At 35.8% G+C, this 20831-nt stretch overlaps 1 protein-coding gene across 1 annotated transcript in view; it reads left to right on the forward strand.

The window, feature by feature from the left end:
- The window catches only part of LOC110443668 (nuclear pore complex protein Nup155-like), a 32789-nt gene extending 13789 nt beyond the window's left edge, over positions 1-19000 (forward strand). Inside the window, exons 20-36 of the mRNA XM_021488031.1 lie at positions 715-824; positions 1153-1226; positions 2062-2195; positions 3864-3923; positions 4392-4523; positions 8888-8965; positions 9503-9699; positions 10531-10672; positions 11053-11157; positions 11493-11647; positions 11906-12035; positions 12455-12571; positions 12911-13031; positions 15304-15414; positions 15918-16054; positions 16405-16511; positions 17858-19000. Coding sequence (XP_021343706.1) covers positions 715-824; positions 1153-1226; positions 2062-2195; positions 3864-3923; positions 4392-4523; positions 8888-8965; positions 9503-9699; positions 10531-10672; positions 11053-11157; positions 11493-11647; positions 11906-12035; positions 12455-12571; positions 12911-13031; positions 15304-15414; positions 15918-16054; positions 16405-16511; positions 17858-17993 — 2046 coding nt within the window. The 3' untranslated portion in view covers positions 17994-19000. The remainder of the gene's footprint in view (positions 1-714; positions 825-1152; positions 1227-2061; positions 2196-3863; positions 3924-4391; positions 4524-8887; positions 8966-9502; positions 9700-10530; positions 10673-11052; positions 11158-11492; positions 11648-11905; positions 12036-12454; positions 12572-12910; positions 13032-15303; positions 15415-15917; positions 16055-16404; positions 16512-17857) is intronic.
- Positions 19001-20831: the final 1831 nt, after the last annotated feature.

Genomic DNA, 20831 nt, shown 5'->3' on the forward strand with positions numbered 1-20831 from the left:
CGAACCCACAACCCTTTGGTCACGAGCCCGGCGTCCTACCACTAGACTACTGGCCTCCTTATACTAATAACTTCTGTGCTTCAGTGACATAGACTGATATGTATCAGTTAAAACAAATTAGACTGATATGTATTAGGGAAAACAAATTAGACTGATTTGTATTAGGGAAATCAAATTAGACTGATGTGTATTAGGGAAAACAAAATAGACTGGTTTGTATTGAGGAAAAAAGGAATTGTGTCATCCATATATTGATAAAGTTCTAAAAGAAGAATAGTTTTTAAAAAATTATCGTAAACTAAATATTTTATCAGTCATCATTTTGCGGCATTAAAAACACTATTCTTGTTTGCACTATGTATTTTTACATTTAGTTTGATTCTTGAAGGAATCAAGTGATATGAGTTGTGGCACTCTGTACTTTTCAAAATTGTATTTTATATGCTTCATTGTTACCTGGAAATCTAATCATGTTCAGAACTTCTTATCTATATGGTGAATAGTGATATCATTGACATTATCTTGTTCTGGTTCTGATGAGGTCATGCCCAAGCCATCATATTTAACATGTACATATTATCTTGATAGAAACTAGAGGTGTAACACATTACACACAGAAGGTGTAACTAGGTCCATGTGACCTTTCACTTCAAGTTCAAAGGTCAAACACATGCTTAATTTTCTGGTAGAAAAACTTTTTAAACACTGTTTCAGCTGACATGTTCCTTCACCACCGAGGAGTTAACACAGATCCTGGAGAATATCCGTGGACTTTCTGATTTTGTAGATTTTAATTCAAGATATGAGACGGGGCCATCAGAAAGGTATGACAAACAAAACAGTAAGAATTGTTTATGCGATAAATGCAATTAAAATGTGCAAAGGATATTCTGACAAAAGACATTAATAAATCATATATTTCCAAGGCTCTAATTTTGATACAAATGAATAAAAATATGCATATAATCTTGTTAACATGTGTCTTACTAACAGTCTGAGACATGTGTGTTCAAGTTGATGAAAATCTCTCGCAAATTAATGTGAAAATAGATACCTCTTGATATTAAAGGGTTATATTTATAGTGAAATGATTGTATGAGACACATTGTTACAGATTTTTTCTAAATAAATGATAAACTGTCTGCTTTACAGCAACATGCCTCCGATGCCTTTTTCGTCACACCTGATGGGGCCTGTAGACGATCAGTTAAGGAAGGGGCTTCAAGGTGAGATGCTATTTATAGCTATAATAACGACCATTTTTGAAGGAAAGTAATACAGGGTGTTGGACATAGGGTAATAATTTTAATGCAGAAGAGTATTATTTTATAAAATGTGATTATTGTTTCCACCACTATATCCCAATCATACCTAATTTGTTTTGTGTCTTCTTGTCAACTGGCTTAGTTATTCTGCAGAAAAATGACTATTTCCTTTCACAAAATGTGCAACTAATCTAGACACATTGTTAACTAGAAACTCTTGGTCCGGAAACTTGAAGATGATAAAAAAAGTGAGACTTGACTAAAAGTAGATTTTGACGTTCATATTTTGGTTGTTAGCAAGGTGCAGTGGATAACACCTTCCACTTTCCTACAAGGCAAACAGGAATAATTAAGGCAAACAGGAATAATTAAGGCAAACAGGGATAATTAAGGCAAACAGGAATAATTAAGGCAAACAGGGATAAATAAGAAATAAGTTTATAAGGCTTGTTTCTTATTTGCCATAAAATAATAAAGTTTTATTTAAAAGGTTCATTTTAAGATGTTGCAGACAATGACTGTGTTGTATAGAACAGGTAATATTTGTATACACTGATGCTGACAAGGTCATATCACTTATTATGTTGTATACTAAGTTCATAAAAACAATTGTACAAACAACTGCTTGTTGTCTTGAACTATAAAGTCTTTGACCTGTATGTTGAAGAGTCGGTAATCATTTTAAGCTTTAGGTTCTGTCTGTAGATTTTGCCATTTTTTCTTTTGAACTGTGTATAGGGTAGTCTACCATGATAGAATCTGCCTGTTAACTTGCCATCTTACCCATGTTCCATAGGGGAGGCCCAGAAGATGGAGAAGATTTCTTTGCAGCACATCCAAGACCTTATCCATCGTGTAGAGGAGGTACTGGGGCTCCTGAAGATCCTTGTCGACCACCAGTTCCATATCGTCGCCAGTCAGTTAACCAAGGTTGATAATACATTTAACTCATAATCTTGACCACCACCATGATACAGTAAAATATGGAAATGCATGTAAGGCCAAATAAAAAAATATGTGTTTCCTGTTTCGGCTCGCAAAATATAAGGGTAGGTAGGTTGGAAAAACATTTTTATTTATTTTTTCTTTTTTTCTTTCTTTCTGGTGAATAAAATCTCCTGATTACCTCTGTGAATGTTAAAAATATTGTTGTTTAAATAAATTATGAAAGGCACCAAATATATACATTTGTAATTTGATTCATTTAAAATAAATACACAAATGCATTCACAGTTTTTCTGTTCAACAGGCTCAAACGACACATTGAAGTAAATTATTATTTGACCCACCTACATGTTTATTGAATAACCAACTGTAATTTACTGTAGTGCTACCACCAGTGTTACATTTCTAAATTATCCCTACCGCTGGACATTAGTTTTTAGTAATCCAAACTCCACTGATGGTCACCAGTGTTATGTTCTCTTTTGTATTACTGATGCTTTCTGTTCTCAATTTCTACTGCCTCTGGTTCAACTTATTTGAACAACAAAATTAGTAAATTTATATTTACACTATATTTATAACACAAGTTTTTTAATCTGTCATAAACTATACAAGTCTTCACTATTGTGAACTCAATCTCTCCACTTCAAACTTAATTATCTCCAACTATAAACTGTAAAACTGCACAGATCTACAAACTACAGCTAAAACTACTATTATTACTCACTTCCTAATCCTTACTTAACCTCTTAAGCTTTCTATCTCTCCTCTATATCTCTTGACCTCTCAACTGGGTCACCCTTACTCAACCTCCTTCCTCAAGACTCTTTAACTCAATTTCCCAACCCAACTCTCTTCTCCTCCTTCGACTCTCAAGCTGAACTACCTTACTATCTGTCTCGTAGCAAAATCCTGCTACAATAAAAATGTTGATACCTTAAAATTGTTGATGCTGCTGAAATCCTGTTAAAAACTGGCCATAAATCCTGCTAAATTTGACTCTAATGGTCAGCATCAGCTGGAGGCACAAACACCGACATCACAGACTGGACTCCCCCACCTAGACTACAGATGGTCACACTAATCTACAGATCCCAACCTATATCATAACCACAATTATCTACCGCTACTTAGCTCCTATCTGCAAATAAAACTCTGACACTGACCACACCAATAGAATGCATAACAAGTTATATGTACACTTTGAACAATTAAATGGCTAATAAATGCATTACAGTGACTGAAAAACCAATAAAATGTATTAGGGTCGGCAGGAAAAAAAGGGTCGGTCGGGCAACACAGGTATATTTTTATTTGGCCTAATTTATTTTGGTGTTAGCACCATGGTTGTATTACTGGCCTTACAAAAAAGTGAAACATTGGTAGTCTGGATTCTTCTGAGTTGGACATTTTACTTTCAGGCCAGTTTTTTGTGAATATTTTTGTAACAAAATATTTTTTGTATTATTTGAAAATAAAAAGTTCTTTGAAAAATATGTAACCCCGAAAATCTGAACTTGTGGTATTTATTCGACCACACTCGGAATAAAGGGTTTGCAATTTTGAAGAATTTGACAATATACATTTATTCTACTGTGGTCATACTGGCTATGCAAGCATAAATCATCATCACTGAAATCTTGTGTGTTTCAGGACCAGCAAAATCAGCTCCGAACAATGATGTTTAAACATCTTGTAATCAGCAGCAAAGATGTAAGTAATCTGCTTATTTTTTGTGTCAAAGTTTGCGGTTTAATTCTCCTGTACAATGAACTGTGTACAGTACAATGTACAGCATATATAAAAAATATGGCAAAATAGTCATAATTCTTAAAAAGCATAAAATGATTGTCATATCCACTGCTGAGCAATTCCTTTCAATGGAGATACGTATTGGGAGGTCGTGTGTGTGTTGTCCAGAAATACAGTTCTATGTAATTATATCACTGGTATAATACAGTTACCCAGTTGTTACATGTACTATGTAATTTGTTCTAAAGCAATAATCCTTGATCTGTTGTAATTTTGTCACTGGTAAAATAAAATAATACTGTTGTAATTACCAGTACATGTAAATGGATACATATACAAAAATTATTTGATATTACACAACACTGGAATCTGAGGAAGCTTATGATTTTGACAACAGTTCTGTTATAGTTTGTTACTTTTATTACATAGATCTGCGGTGCGTTGATTACTTGCCTCATTAATCGTTACCTTGATGACAATGCTACGATAGATGCTATCAACAACAAACTACGAGAAATCTGTCCGTCTTTATACAGCAGTGATGATGCCACTTGTTCAAAGGTGAGACTTTTTACGCACATTTTTGTTTGTTTTTCTGTGGAGTGATGCTGTAGGCTGTTGTCCATGGCTTGGGCATAGATTTAAACAAAGGGCCGGTTTCCAAAACGGCCCCTTCTCTGATTCAAATTTCCTGTTGGTGGTGCATTGCCCATGCCGTTGTGGTCACAAATCTATAAAGTATAAAGATTTAGGTCACTTGGTTTGTTTTTTATGGCTCCTCAAAGTTGTACCTTTCAGAAGCTGTCTAAGTGTTGATAAAATGTGCATGTTATGTAAAATATTAATGAAAATCTAATCAAATGATGGTCACCGTAAAGAATACATTCATGGCATGATTGTGACAAAAAATCATGTTTCCATCGCGCCATTTGGCTGTTTTATGGAAGAAACAATCTCAAAAATGCCATTTTCGATGATAACATTTTAGACACAAAAACTGTGTTTTTTAGAGAATACACCCTTTTATGGGCGTTGGATGCAAACCAATTTTTATCCTATTAAACAGTACGTAATATGCTATTGATGAGAGGAAAAATCATCAAAATGTAAGTGGTGGAACATTTTCAAATGTTGGGTTGAATTAGCCTATGGTTGAATTGCCGATTTTCGACTTTCTTTAGATAATTAACAAAAAAACGAGAGTATTTGCTCGGTATGTTGAGAATATGTACACAGATATGAAAAAAAGTGAGAGAAACACTTTTTCATAAAAAAAATCCAAGATGGCTACTTCACAAGTCCCCGTGGTTGAAGACATTGGCTGACAAATAGACAGAACAACAAACAAAACGTGTTCCTTATGATTTTGGTTGGTTTTCGCATTTACGGGAGTGTTCATAGCTACGGGCGATTGTATAATACCTATATTTATAAGTTTGGTTAGTCACATGGTAACGGGGATCTTTCATATCGAGCCCCAAACATACTTTCGACATATGCACTCCGTTGCCGCATGGAAAACTATTTCAAGTTTTGTCGGAATTTCTTTACCTGTGGTTGTAATGGTCGAGGGTTTTCCAGCGTCCTGTAATACCCAAGGTAGTACAAGATACTGGAGATGTGCGCACACATTCCCATCGTTCTCTCTCCAACTGGGCACTGGCAGTAGTAGTCCTTTATTGGGGCCTCAACATCGGGTGAAACGGTGAACCGTATCCAAACGTTATATTTCGTTTGGCTTTTGTGTCGAGAATGTATTTGACATCGGAGAAGGTCTGGGGAGTGCTGGTAAAGCCACACCTCATAGTCTCCGTCATCACTTAAATGTTCGGCGATGTAACCAGGAGCCAGAGATATCTGATACGTTCCACACGTAATGGTTCTCAAGTAATCAAGATCGAGACGGGGAAACAGTACGGAAGATGCATCCATCTTGACAAACTCGGACCTTGCCCGTCTAGATAGATCCGGATCTGTCTTGACTCTCTGAGCTAAACCATTCGGTGTTGTCAAACGGTCCTTCATACGTTCAGCCATTAGCCTATCTTTGGCATCTCTCTCTGGAGATCTCTGGTAGATCGGTCCTCTAATACCATTCAGACAGGCTGTGACGGTTCGAAGCAAAGCCTCGATGACATTGATAAAGCTGTTAGACACCAATTGCGTTCGGAAGAACGTCCAGTGTTTCAGACGACCATGATAGGATTCCACAATCCACCTCGATTTGGTGATAGTTCTGTCAAGATTTGCTTGGACGTCAGAATGTTGACTTTGACCGGGTTTCAGGTATGACGGCATGCTAGCATTGAGGCCAGAGGCTTCGAGAACTGGTAGGACATCTCTAAAACCTCGGTCAACGACAACGTTGTCGTCTGGTTGTAGCCAAGTAACTAGCTTGTCCATGACTTTTTTTGTAATTGTAGCATCATTTTCGCTGCCAGTGAATGGTCCTACTGTGTCCAGAATGTAGCCATCTGGTAAGGCGATGCTCATGAATTTGAGATAGTTTCTCTTCTTCTGGCCACAGTAGGACATTCTCTGGAGCTTGTGGTCGGAGCTTTTCTGGATATAAATATAGGTGCCATCTAATATGGCAGTGGCTTTATCTCCAAAAAATGCTTCTGAAAAGACAGTATTGTGCCCGAGCAACTGTTCTCTTGTCAAGTGATCCGGACCTAGAAATTGTGGGACTATCGATGTGTCTAATGCCTGTACTATGGAGTGGAAAGTTTTGGACACACTTGACTTGGAAATTCCAAAAAGAGAAGAACACTGACTCCAGGAAATGTCGGTTTTCAGTTTTACCCAGAACAGTAATAGAGCATCGTGTGTAGTCTTGGTATATATACCAGATGAAAGATATGGGGAACAGTGCGAGTGGATTTCGAGGAACTGATCTTTGGACCAACCTGTCCAGGCCATGCATGCCGAGTCATCAAGAGAAGAAAAGCTTATTGTAAACGCAGACTGGTTCTGTGAAAGGACGTGCGACACCTCTAGGAGGTCATTAATGATTTCGGACGATTTTGATGGTAACTGAGATTCCAAGGAACCTCTACCATCAAGGACAACCTCTGTAGACGGATCTAAGTCGTTACCAATAAGGTGAATGGAGCAGACGCGGGATGAGGTGGGACACCACAGTTTGTGTGAATAGATCAGGTGATGTCTTGCACGTTTTGGTAAGACTGATGATTTTGTTCCATTTCTTGCAAAGGTAACAAGACAGAGACAGCATTTTTTGTGTGAAGATGATCCATTCAAAAGATCATGAAGGGTCAGCAACGGCAGGATATGGGACGGGGAGTCGTCTTCTTCCTCTATTTCCTGGTTCTGCTCGGGTTCAGGTTCAGGCTGATTTTTGTTCCGAAGATACTTCATGTAGCACTTCTGGCAAATAAGTGCTTGTTCCTTTGCTGACATCAATCCTTGTTGCACCAGCGTATCTAGGAGCCATTTATATTGTGGACTATTTACATTGCGTGCACTTCTGTTCTTATTGCCACTACGTTTCTTGAAGTATACTTGACACCCTTCTCCAACACATTTACCCTCCATCTTGAAACAATAACGATTGGTTTATGAAGCGTCGATAAAGTAACAAAATAGCAAGCCACCGATGATTGCTGTAAACAGCTAATACTTAGTAGTTTGGTACAATTATGCGAAAATGTGTGATAAATAACGAACAACTAATTACACAAAATAACAAGACAATATAATAAATCACATTCAATACCTCCAAGAAGCGCAGAATTGATTGATTACTTAGAACAAAATAAAGTATTTCATATGGATAATCTATCTATTCGATGTGGCGTGGTCGGCAGGCACAAAGAAAGTGAGACAAGTCAGGGTCCCAACCCTGACAGAGCCACAACGCTTTGGAGATGGGACAATAAAACAAGGAAAGTGAGACAAGAATAGCTAGCGTCGAGTCAATGATTCCGTAAACGTATAGACAAAGACAAGAAGATACGGATAAATGTACAAGGCCACACGATCAGAAAATTCAGAAGAGGACAACTTGAGATAGAACAGTATTCATGTATCAGGGTGTCCTCAGTGTAAATCTTTATATCGATACTGTTTATTTAGTCGTTACACATCATAAAACTGTCATGAAAATATCCGCTCTGATATTCAATATAAAAGTTTGTATATAATAAGCTATATAATAGGGTTTCAGACAAGGTTGTTACTCATTTCCCCTTTTCTTTCAATTTACAACCACATTCAGGCGGCGATATGAGAACGTTCCACCACATGGAATTAGCTGATTTTTGGTACACATATGAAACAAGTAAAGCTCTATCCGATTTTCTGATGGAAATTTGCATCCAAAACTATATAACGGGAGAAAATTGCAATTTTATGGCATTTTTCTTCATAATTGTGTCTCTGCAAGTGCATTTTCATCCGAGAAATTTTTTTTTTTATGTTTTATGAATAAACACGATGTTTTGGAAATATTTATCAAAAGAAATTTATACTATGTTGCGAATTACAATTTCGAGATAACCTTCTTTTATTTACGAACTTATGTCTTTGATGCTGAAATTGACAACTTTATAAAAATACATTTTCACTGAAATTATGAAATCTGGGTGTCGGAAAGGTGTAAAATTATTCTTCGGAAAAGAAAAAAACAGTAGTTGAGCCAGATAAGAAATTATACGGGGGCAGGCTCCTATGGAGAATTAACATTACTGGAAACAGGCCCTTTTAACACTTTTCACAGAGACATTAACTTTCCCAGAATTTGTTTCTTGTTGATAACTCCTATGTCTTCAAGCATAGTTTTTAACAAAATTTCCTCAAAAAATGCCTAAATGATAATTCTATGTCAATAATACAAAGCGAAGAATGTGCAGCGGTTTGGTCCAATATCAAATTATGGAACCCAAAACATTTTTTCTTTACAGGCAAGTGAACTGTTGCAAGCTGCCCGAGTGAATCAGAACCAGTCAGAAAAGAAGCGACAGCTCGGAGAAGCTTTAAAGGTATCACTAGATCTTATGGCATAGTAAAATACAAAATGGTGTTTTGCTCATAAGTTCAATAAATTTGATTGGTTTGAGAAAGAATATGTTCAGATTGATTGATAACAATTTGTAAGTCCTGTGTATCAGCAAGAATTAATTATTCTGTTCAGATGAAGATGGTACATATTGCTACGGAGATTTGGTTGTTTTTTGCTAATTTCATTCCATTCAATGTGTTGTTGATTGCACCACACATAGTTGTGTTGCTGATTGTAATGCACTTAAGTTGTGTCATTGACTGTATCTGACACTCACATCTTTAATAAACTTTAAAGAATCAGGAATATTAGTACATCTTGAATGCTGTATGTAATAAAATATCTTAAAATAGTAGCTTTACTGAAAACCTGCATGGATGTCATTTTGTCAGATAGAGGTTGTTATTAGTAATTTTAGAGTTTTAAAATTTGTCGCATGGTTTCTCCTGAAAATTTTGAAAGGTTGATAAGTACAATAAGTATGGCAAAAATGTTACCCAAGCTGTTTCTTTCCTAGCTGTATAAAGAAGTATCACAGCCTCTCCAACTGACAGTGGTATGTAGCCAGTTTGCCAATGTTCATTACTATGACGGGATTGTGGACCTGTGTCTGACCCTGGCACACAAGCGGGATCCCCAGCGTCTGGCCCTTCACTTCTACAGGAGTGGAGAGCCTCCTGAGGATCTACAGGGCATGTCGGCCTATATGTCTAGGTGGGTAATTACAGAACATTTTTATAGGACTCGATCGATATATCACAATTCTTATAGCCATCTGACTTTTTATGCCCCCGCCATAAAATGGGGGGGCATATAGTGTTGCCCATGTCTGTCCTGTCCCATCCATGAGCGGGAGGCATTTATGTCTTAGACATTTTCTAGTTTAATTGGCAATACAATTTACCTGGTATTCCATCAATTTGATTTTACAATAAAGATATGGCTTAAGTTTAATATTTAATCACACATTTCTTCAAATTTCATACAGTAATAGCCTTTATAAATATATAAAATGCCTAGAACCAAATCTCAATCCTTCATCTTCCATATTGCTTGAGAAAAGTTTTACTATTATACATATGTATTCAAATATGAAAAGGAGGAGTTTTACCAAAGTGGATTTCCAGTTAATCACATCCAGTGTGCTTGAAGTGTGTTCCAATGATTTAATTGAATTGGATTAGCATTGCAACTTCCTGCAAAGTCAAAGGAGAAAATTTGGGTTTTCATGAATTTGAAACACTAGGTAATAGTAATACATGATGTACAATATTTCTTAATTTCCTGCTGAAGTTTACTTTGTAAAAACGATATAGTAATTAACTTCATCAATTAAGCCATTAAAATACTGTACAATCTACACTTGAATCTTTTTTAGTTGGGGTATATTTTTTCAATGCTAAAGAAAAGTTTTATTTTTGGATTAAATTGAAAAAGAAGATGATACTCAGTTGTCAGTTATAAATCTTCAGAAACTTTTGTTTATTGGGGTATTATTAATCTTGCTGTAAAAAATGTGTACATAAATTGTGATGTCTGTTACAGAATGGAGTGCTATAACTGTATCACCGGTACACTGGGTTTCCTGTCCACAACAAGCACCTCCTTCCCTCAGGCCCCCAAGGTTCCTGGACCACCGCCCACGCCTGACCCCAGCAGGCTCTCCCCCCAGGAGGCAGATCAGTTTGTAAGTGCTTGGTGAAACAGCTATGACAAATATAAAGTTCAAAACACAACTCGAATAAACAGGTTGTATCAAATTTATGGCAAAGCCTCTGTTCATGTATTAGAAATGTTGGAATTATTGTCTAAGCTTAAACTACAGCTTGAATAAACAAGTTGTACCATATTTGTGGATAAAATTTCTGTAACAGAAATGTCCGTTCAATTCAGTTTCCCAGTTGAAATTATTATGTAGTAAAGGACTGTTTATCAAGTTTTAAAAGGGGTCCAGGTGTTTCAGATTATTTTTCAATATCTTCATATCATTTCCATTACAAATCTGAATGTGGACAGCTAAAAGTTAAAAGTATAGTAGTTAACTCCATGTGTTAATTGTCTCCACAGAAGTCGGACATATTCCGGCTGGCCCTGAAGTGTGACGATGAGCTGTTCCATGTGGCCCTATATGACTGGCTGTACAGTATGAACCAGACAGAGAAACTGCTGGAGGTAAGCTGGACTGTATCTTGTCCTGATATCAAGTTCATATTCCTTAAAGCAAGAGTAAGCATGACTTTCTCTCTTCAAGTTGGGTATAATCACACAGGTTACTGTAAAGGTGACATTCTTTCTCGTTAGTAGACGTGTGTAGACACAACGTTTCTTGTATTTCACAAGTTTTTCGCTTTTGGATGCTAGAATTAAATTGTAAAAAAGTACTTTCATTTTTATAGTGTAAATATATATGATAAATTCTAAAATGCATTACTGACATGCTTTATTTGTTTTTATGAATTAAAAAGATATATATATCTGTAGTTATGTGTGTAAAACTTTGTTTTTAGATTCAGTCACCCTTCATGGAACCATACCTGAAAAGGAAGACAGGTTACCAGTCAGAAGCTGTTGGAGCATTAGATATGTTGTGGAAATACTACGAAAAAAGTCGTAACTTCCCTGCAGCTGCAAAAATACTGTCGAGATTAGCAGAAAGACATGGGTAAGATGGCAGATATCTACAAGGTTTATGCTATATCTTGTTTAAGGTGTCAACAGGAAGATCCTATTTTGAAATCTAGATTTGTATTAAGAATAATAGTTAAAGATTAATCTTGACAGCAATACGTAATAAATATATTTTGAGAACTAGCAGGTCATTGTTAGTGTCAGACATGCAGTTTAAGGAAGAGAACAAGGTAGGAAATGGCTGTTGAGTCATTTGTGTGTGTTATACTGACTGGCTGTGTTGGTGTTACAGGACAGACGTTCGGCTCCAACAAAGGATAGAGTATCTATCCAGAGCTATCATGTGTGCCAAAAGTTCTACATCTCGCACCAGCTCGGCCGCTGAGGGAGAATTCCTACATGAACTGGAGGAGAAGATGGAGGTAGCGGTTTAATGATGCACTTGTTCCTTGAATACAGAGGAATTATAGATTATAACCTTTTTAAAAAACCTGATTGGATATATGGTTTCTTTGAACATTCCATTTCTGAATTTTTGGTTTCTTTAAACACATCCTTTCAAGATTCTAAAAAAAAAAGAAAGAATAATAATCTTTTAAAAGGTTGTAGGCTTTTAACGAATTTTGTGAGTATCAACATGATTATCTTTAAGCTGTAGAAGGATTCTTTTTAGCTCTGGTTGGTTGTCGTAGCAGTTGGACAATAATAATAAAAATGGTGCTTTACATTCCAATTCTTTAAATATCTGTAGCTTGCACTGTAAATTTCAATCAAATGTAGTAAAAAAAATCGATGTTTTTTAGAGTGAAAATGTTTACTTGAATAAATCTTTATTTTACAGGTTGGCAGACTTCAACTTCAAGTTCAAAACGCTTTGAGTAAAAGAAGGGATCGCAATCAGCAGTCTATCACTGAAGCTTTGAGTCGACTGGACTCGGATCTGCTGGATCTAACACTGGTAAGCAGACAGCACATTTCACCCCTTTATCACGAAGAGGCTTATAACAGGTGACAAGCAATAGAAAATCTTTAGGGACAAATTTATCTAGGAACATAGATGTGTAGCTTATCAATGTTATATTGATCAGATCGGACTAGATTAGTGGTAGAGCATTAGTTTAGGATTGGGATCCTGTGTTCAAATTTCTGTCTTGGCCTTAATATCATCCTTCAGACCTTTGTTCTATTTGTAAATATTATATTATTCCATCTACTTGGGTATGTTTTGATATAAATCCTTCACAAACTAATATGTTGTTTAACTGACACGTTAAATAACCTCTGTGTTTTATTTCAGTTGTATGAGGAGTTTGCAGACAGATATGACTTATCCGAGTGTAAATTGGCCATTGTCCACTGTGCTGGGTTGTTTGATGCAGCCCTAGTAGAAAACCTGTGGCAGAGTATCATTGATAAAGGTAAGCTAGTTTCTTATACCTGTGGCAGAGTATCATTGATAAAGGTAAGCTAGTGTCTTATACCTGTGGCAGAGTATCATTGATAAAGGTAACTAGTGTCTTACACCTGTGGCAGAGTATCATTGATAAAGGTAAGCTAGTGTCTTACACCTGTGGCAGAGTATCATTGATAAGGTAAGCTAGTGTCTTATACCTGTGGCAGAGTATCATTGATAAAATTAAGCTAGTGTATTATACCTGTGGCAGAGTATCATTGATAAAGGTAAACTAGTGTCTTACACCTGTGGCAGAGTATCATTGATAAAGGTAAGCTAGTGTCTTACACCTGTGGCAGAGTATCATTGATAAAAGATAAGCTAGTGTCTTACACCTGTGGCAGAGTATCATTGATAAGGTAAGCTAGTGTCTTACACCTTTGGCAGAGTGTCATTGATAAAGGTAAGCTAGTGTCTTATACCTGTGGCAGAGTATCATTGATAAAGGTAAGCTAGTGTCTTACACCTGTGGCAGAGTATCATTGATAAAGGTAAGCTAGTGTCTTATACCTGTGGCAGAGTATCATTGATAAAGGTAAGCTAGTGTCTTATACCTGTAGTAGAGTACCATTGATAAGGTAAGCTAGTGTCTCACACCTGTGTCAGAGTATCATTGATAAAGGCCTGTGGCAGAGTATCATTGATAAAGGTAAGCTAGTGCCTTATACCTATGGCAGAGTATCATTGATAAAGGTAAGCCAGTGTTTTACACCTGTGGCAGAATATCATTGATAAAGGTAAGCTAGTGTCTTACACCTGTGGCAGAGTATCATTGATAAAGGTAAGCTAGTGCCTTATACCTATGGCAGAGTATCATTGATAAAGGTAAGCCAGTGTTTTACACCTGTGGCAGAATATCATTGATAAAGGTAAGCTAGTGTCTTACACCTGTGGCAGAGTATCATTGAAAAAGGTAAGCTAGTGTCTTATACCTCTGGCAGAGTATCATTGATAAAGGTAAGCTAGTGTCTTATACCTATGGCAGAGTATCATTGATAAAGGTAAGCCAGTGTTTTACACCTGTGGCAGAGTATCATTGATAAAGGTAAGCTAGTGTCTAACACCTGTGGCAGAGTATCATTGATAAAGGTAAGCTCGTGTCTTTACCTGTGGCAGAGTATCATTGATAAAGGTAAGCTAGTGTCTTTACCTTTGGCAGAGTATCCTTGATAAAGGTAAGCTCGTGTCTTTACCTGTGGCAGAGTATCATTGATAAAGGTAAGCTCGTGTCTTTACCTGTGGCAGAGTATCATTGATAAAGGTAAGCTAGTGACTTATACCTTTGGCAGAGTATCATTGATAAAGGTAAGCTAGTGCCTTATACCTATGGCAGAGTATCATTGATAAAGGTAAGCTAGTGTCTTATACCTGTGGCAGAGTACCATTGATAAAGGTAAGCTAGTGTTTTACACCTGTGGCAGAGTATCGTTGATAAAGGTAAGCTAGTTTCTTATACCTGTGGCAGAGTATCATTGATAAAGGTAAGCTAGTGTCTTATACCTGTGGCAGAGTATCATTGATAAAGGTAAGCTAGTGTCTTATACCTGTGGCAGAGTATCATTGATAAAGGTAAGCTAGTGTCTTACACCTGTGGCAGAGTATCATTGATAAAGGAAAGCTAGTGTCTTATACCTGTGGCAGAGTATCATTGATAAAGGTAAGCTAGTGTCTTACACCTGTGGCAGAGTATCATTGATAAAGGTAAGCTAGTGTCTTATACCTGTGGCAGAGTATCATTGATAAAGGTAAGCTAGTGTCTTACACCTTTGGCAGAGTATCATTGATAAAGGTAAGCTAGTGTCTTATACCTTTGGCAGAGTATCATTGATAAAGGTAAGCTAGTGTCTTACACCTTTGGCAGAGTATCATTGATAAAGTTAAGCTTGTGTCTTACAGCTGTAGTAGAGTATCATTGATGAAGTAAGGCTGGTCAGTGGTGGAAAGTGAATTCAATACATATGTACTACAAAAATGCACATCTTGAAAACAGCTACTCTCATGGTTTCAGAAAAATTTCAATCAAAATTTACCTTTTTTGTAAAATTAAGCCTGTGTAGTAAAATTTGGATGGTGTTGGATCATTATTTACCACATGTATGTTGATATGCTTCAAATATCATTTCTGGCTCTACAATTATGGTCTGGCATTGTGGTAGGGTATTAGTATGCGTTGTTCATTAAACCTTATTGTAAACAATGGACTTCAAAGTTAAAATACACATCTTTGCCTTTTGCAGAAGTAGATGCTACCATGGGTATGGCTACTCCTATGAGAATCACAAATATCAGGAACAAGATGGAACCAATTGGAAAGCAGTACATCAAGACAGAACGATACTTCCCCTTGGGTAAGAGAGTCTGAATAAGTACCACTGAAATAGCATTTAGTATAACTGCTATCATAATTGATTTAACTGATGTCAACTTCTTCATGTAATGATAATGTAAACATTTACCTCACATGATTTTGTCTGTAAAACTGAATTAAAGTATAAATTTGATATTAGAAATATCTTAGTACCGCATAATAATTCAGTAATGAAAAGTGATGGTAACAAGTGGAAAGAATCAAGATGTATATCAATGACTGAACTTAATGATACCACCTGTCTATAACAACCATTTTATACCACTTCTCAAAGTGGTCGCAGTAGACAGGTTTGACTACATGTTCATGTACCTCACATTATTTTGTTTGGAAAAGCGAAATTTATAATTTGATTCAAGAAATGTTTTTGAAGTGCAGTGGACTAGATCAGTTCATTGGTGCAATTATTGCGGCATTTAGCGGACGATTGTTAATACTCTGCAGAAGGTTTTTGATATACAGTATGTTGCCGTGTCCTTTTAGCGTTCCTGGTGAAGTATGTAGAACAGCGTAGTTGTGAGCTAGACTTCACAGCATCCTGGGTGTACGAGATGATGCTAGAGATAGGTGTGCCACCACCTAAACTGCTCGAGATTTATGACAGAATGTTCAAGTCTCGGGTAAGTCCTGTGTATTCAATCCTACTCTATTGCTCTAATGGTTTCCTGAGAATATAATGTGTAAACTGTGGCAAGTTTAATACAAATGCATAAGTTAAGTTTTAGTGCAAGCATGATCAGTAAAAATTCAATGATGTTAGTTAACAATAGCTACTTTTAGTACGTTATTAAATGAAATAGCAATACTAATACCGGGTGCAATAATTTCACCTTTTATCGAAAACTAAATCTACTTTTGATGATACCTACAATTCTATGGGGCACATACATGTATATATACCCCATTATCAGGGCTATGTTAACAAAATCATTGTGCAGTTTGTCTAGATTCTTCTTACGTTTTTATTCAGGACCCCTATTGGCAGACAATTCAACGACCGTTGCATTTGCTGGATGTTTTATCAAATCTGCTGGCACACCTCACAGCTAACCCATCACTTATACCTGTGTATGAAAGGTGAGTGGAAATCCCTTCAGACACTTACTAAAGCCATGCTTTATGTGTAAAAAGGATGACCGTGTCTTATAAAATACACCAATTAATGATATCCAGATGAGGGATTGTCATATCAACATTTATCTGAACTTAGGTCAGTTGATTTTTTTTGTACCTAAATGAAACACTGTTAACTTAAGGTTATAGGATTGTGTCACCATTTCTCAGTAGAATTTCTTCAAATTTTGTAGTTATATTGCTTTAAAGTAAAGAAAATTTTCTGCCACAAAAAAAATATAGGTTGTCAGAATTTTAAGGATTTTAAATTGAAATTATGTAAAAAGGAGTGAATTTTGAAAAAAAAATGAAAGACAATATTTTTACAAAATAATGTCAATAAAAATGATACTGACATATATTAGTATTGCATTGATGATGTATATCAATTTTATAAATGCTGAAATTGTGTAAAATTAATTCTCTATACACGATATAAAAATTGATATTTTATAATAAAACCATATACACAGTAATTGCAGGTAAGAGTTAAAGAGAAAAACTTCACAGTAGTGAAATAGGTAGCCGGTTTCCTGAAGTACAGAAAAATGGACACATGTGACTCATTGATAAAAAAACCCTGAATTAATGCCTGGATTGCTTTGAAATACTTTAATATTGAGAGAACACACTGTTCTGTCAATAATAAACATACAATATTCATCAGTTTAATATTAAACATTAGAATTTGCGGAAATTGTGATACTGTCTCCCTACATTGGATTTTCAACTAGGGGTGTACTTCCTGTTTCCGTTTATCAATACACTCCAATGACCTTAATACTGTAAAGCTGTTTCCAAATTCATTTGCAAGGAGAGACAGTTGTGAATTTTAAGTTATAACATATCCCTATTCCTACTCCATTCAACAATGTACATTGATCTCTGATCTTTTTGTGAATTTATATCCTAATGGATGTGTTTTTGGGAGCAGGAGCACTAATTCCCATTCATGGTGATTTGTAGTATTGAAAATATATTGATATTCACTTTAAGATAAACAACAGGGAGAACATGCATCATATCCTGATCTATATCACAGTTAAACTTTGTCAAATTATCACCATTTACCCAGTGATATTTTGCATTGAAACAGGTTTGGTATTATAGTGAGAAAGACATGTAAAGAAATTCTTAAGAAAATGGTTCAGAAGATGGACTATTGACAAAGATTTCAGAAAGAGATAGCAGATGTAATAAGATTCATTATCTGGAGATTTGATTATAGGAAGATTTTATTTTGGCTGAGTGTTAAGATAATGTAGAGGCGTTCATTAACGAGTCACTGATATAATGTATTTATTTTCAAGGAGACCATTCTCCACGTTGTGTCTGGACTTTGTGGCTACGTACCTAGTGGAACTACAGACGATGAGGATGGCTGACCACCATCGCCGACTTGTCAGTCAGTTTAAACGTCTACAGGCCGAACTTGAGAGGTTGTGACGAACAGTATGAGAGATATGGGAACAAATGATTGGAGTAAAAGATCCTTTACATAAACAGGCGCCCATTATGATTGGTGCTTTGTGGGACCAACAAATGCCTGTAATGAGAGATGCAAGAACTCTTCTTCGAAGTAAAACAGCGTTTTTGAAAATAATGGCACTTGATACACAAAGATGAGGCAGATACAAATTTATGTCTTGATGTCAGAAGTTTAACAGAGTATGATCTGAATAAAAGAGCAAATGTGGAATTCACAAGGAGAAGTCAAATGAAGGATCATTCGAGTACTTCAGCAGCGACACGTTGTGAGTGAGGCACCAGGTGAGTGCCTACTGTATGCGATTCAAACACGTTGATATGCTAACTTTGAGTAACAGACATCCACTGTTCTTGAGGAATGACGCGTTACCTTATCGAACACTATTATAACGGATGTTCAGTGATGTAAGATTGGCGAGAGATGGAAATACAGACAATGTGATGTTGTAAATGTACAGTTACTTAGTTTTTGTGAGATTCAATTGCTTGGTATGAATTTTCCAGGAGTCAATTGCAAATTAAATTCTCAAATTTTTATTCTGACATTGGAAGTGTTAAAGATAACTTTCGTGTTGGAACTTCTGTGGTAATAAATAATTTAATTGTCTGAAACTTGATCCTGAAAATAGATTTTTGTGGAATGTTAGTGTTTACCTGCTAAATGTTTATCAGGGAAATCATGAATGAAAATCTTTGGAAGAATCAATATATAAAGTGTTGTATGTCAGCTACAATTATCAAACTGGAATCTTCAATTGCAAATCAGGAAATGAAAAGAATTTGTTTTTTAAGTAACAACAATATTTCTTAATCACTAATACTTGTAAAAGCATCTAAATGTTATTACATTTAATAGCATCTAAAGTGGAACTCAACAATTTTCATTTCATATTGTGATGAAAGATTGATCTGTACTGAATCATGTTTATTTTTTTTCATTTTGTGAATAAATGAATTTCACAAGACTTGTTGAATCTGTTAAATTTTACAATTTAGAACAAAATAGAATTTACCTTCACAACTTGAAGTTTCTGTTAAACTTTTAACACTAAAACTTCATACATTTCTTCCTTACCAAAAGTGTTTGCTAGAGATTATTTTTCAGTTTTTATACGCTGGTCAAATTTGATGGAAGTATTATGGTATGGGGTTGTCCGTCTGTTCCAGTTTTTGAGATGTGTAAATATAGGTATATACAAAGGCTAGCTAAGGGTATTGCACAAACTAGAAATTTCCACCTATTATTAAAAGCAAGATTAAACTATAACAAAATTGAACAAGAGTACCGCGGGGCGGAACAATATACCCCCGTCGAATGCCATATAGTGTTATATACTTTCTTACATTGAAATAAGATCGGCATAATTCTAAGAGTGGTCAGCTGACATGCTATAAAAAATGTAGTAGAAAATCTCCGGACAAAAAATCAAATACTGTAATGAACAAAAGGCAAGAACTTTTGCAAAAAATCTTTTAAGGGAGACATAACTTCATATCTTGATTATAATGTATACCAAGTTTCAAAGAGATCCGTTCTTTTCAAGCAAACACAACAACATATCATGATTATTTATCCTACTAAGTTTCAAAGAAATCCGTCCAAAAATGTCAGCTAACCACTCTTTGAATGAGGCTGATCTTATTTCAATGTAAGAAAGTATATAACACTATATGGCATTCGACGGGGGTATATTGTTCCGCCCCGCGGTACTCTTGTTCAATTTTGTTATAGTTTAAGCTTGCTTTTAATAATAGGTGGACATTTCTAGTTTGTGCAATACCCTTAGCTAGCCTTTGTATATAACTATATTTACACATTTCAAAGAAATCCGTCAAAAAATGTAGGAGATCTCCAGACAAAAAAAATCAAATACTGAAATGAACAAAGGGCAATAAATTTTGGAAAAATTGTCGAATCAAAATTCTTTTATAGGGGGGGAAACAACTTCATATCATGATTATATTGTATACCAAGTTTCAAAGAGATCGGTCGAAAAATGTAGGAGTAGATTGCCAGACAAACAAAAGTTTCCGCCGGACGGACAGACAACCCCATACCATAATACTTCTGTCAATTTGACGGGCGTATAAAAATGGTTGATATATCAGGTAATGGATTCCATACCAGTATATAAATACTGTACTAATTTACCTTTCTTGGATTACTTTATCAACTTCAACAGGGGAAGGAATAAACAACACCAAACTCGTTAATCAACACCGGACAAAATAATCAACATTTTACTAGTTGGCCTTTCAAAATATCACCGGCACAATATATCACTAACAAATACGAGCTTGAGTCATCAATTCAAAAATCAAACAATAAAATTCCATTAACTGTTTTAAACTAATCCTTGATTTCACCATTATTTAAAGGAAAAGCTAAAAAAAAACAAAAAAAACCCGATGGAGCTAACCGTACATGAATATATATGCAAAAAAAAATTTGGGAGAAATCTAGAATTCAGATGGGCGTCAATTTAACTCCTGTTTTATCAAAAAGGCCAGATTACTTCCAGAAAGGGTTCTGTTTAGTCAGTCCTGTTTAACTGGCTAAGTGTTTTCATTAATTTCAATTTGAACTTAAAATTTTACTTTTCTAAGATAAGGATCCGCCGTGACCGAGTGGTTCGTCTTGATTACTAGGTTGCAGGTTCGAGGTCTAGGTGGGGCAGTCGTCAGGTACTGGCCGCAGGTTGGTGGTTTTTCTCCAGGAACTTGGTTTCCTCCACCACCAAAACCTGGCAATTTACTTAAAATGACCTTAATGTAATAGGATGGGCACAAACAAAC

Source organism: Mizuhopecten yessoensis, unplaced genomic scaffold, assembly GCF_002113885.1.
Source record: "Mizuhopecten yessoensis strain PY_sf001 unplaced genomic scaffold, ASM211388v2 scaffold716357, whole genome shotgun sequence".
In the NCBI taxonomy this organism is placed as follows: Eukaryota; Metazoa; Mollusca; class Bivalvia; order Pectinida; family Pectinidae; genus Mizuhopecten; species Mizuhopecten yessoensis.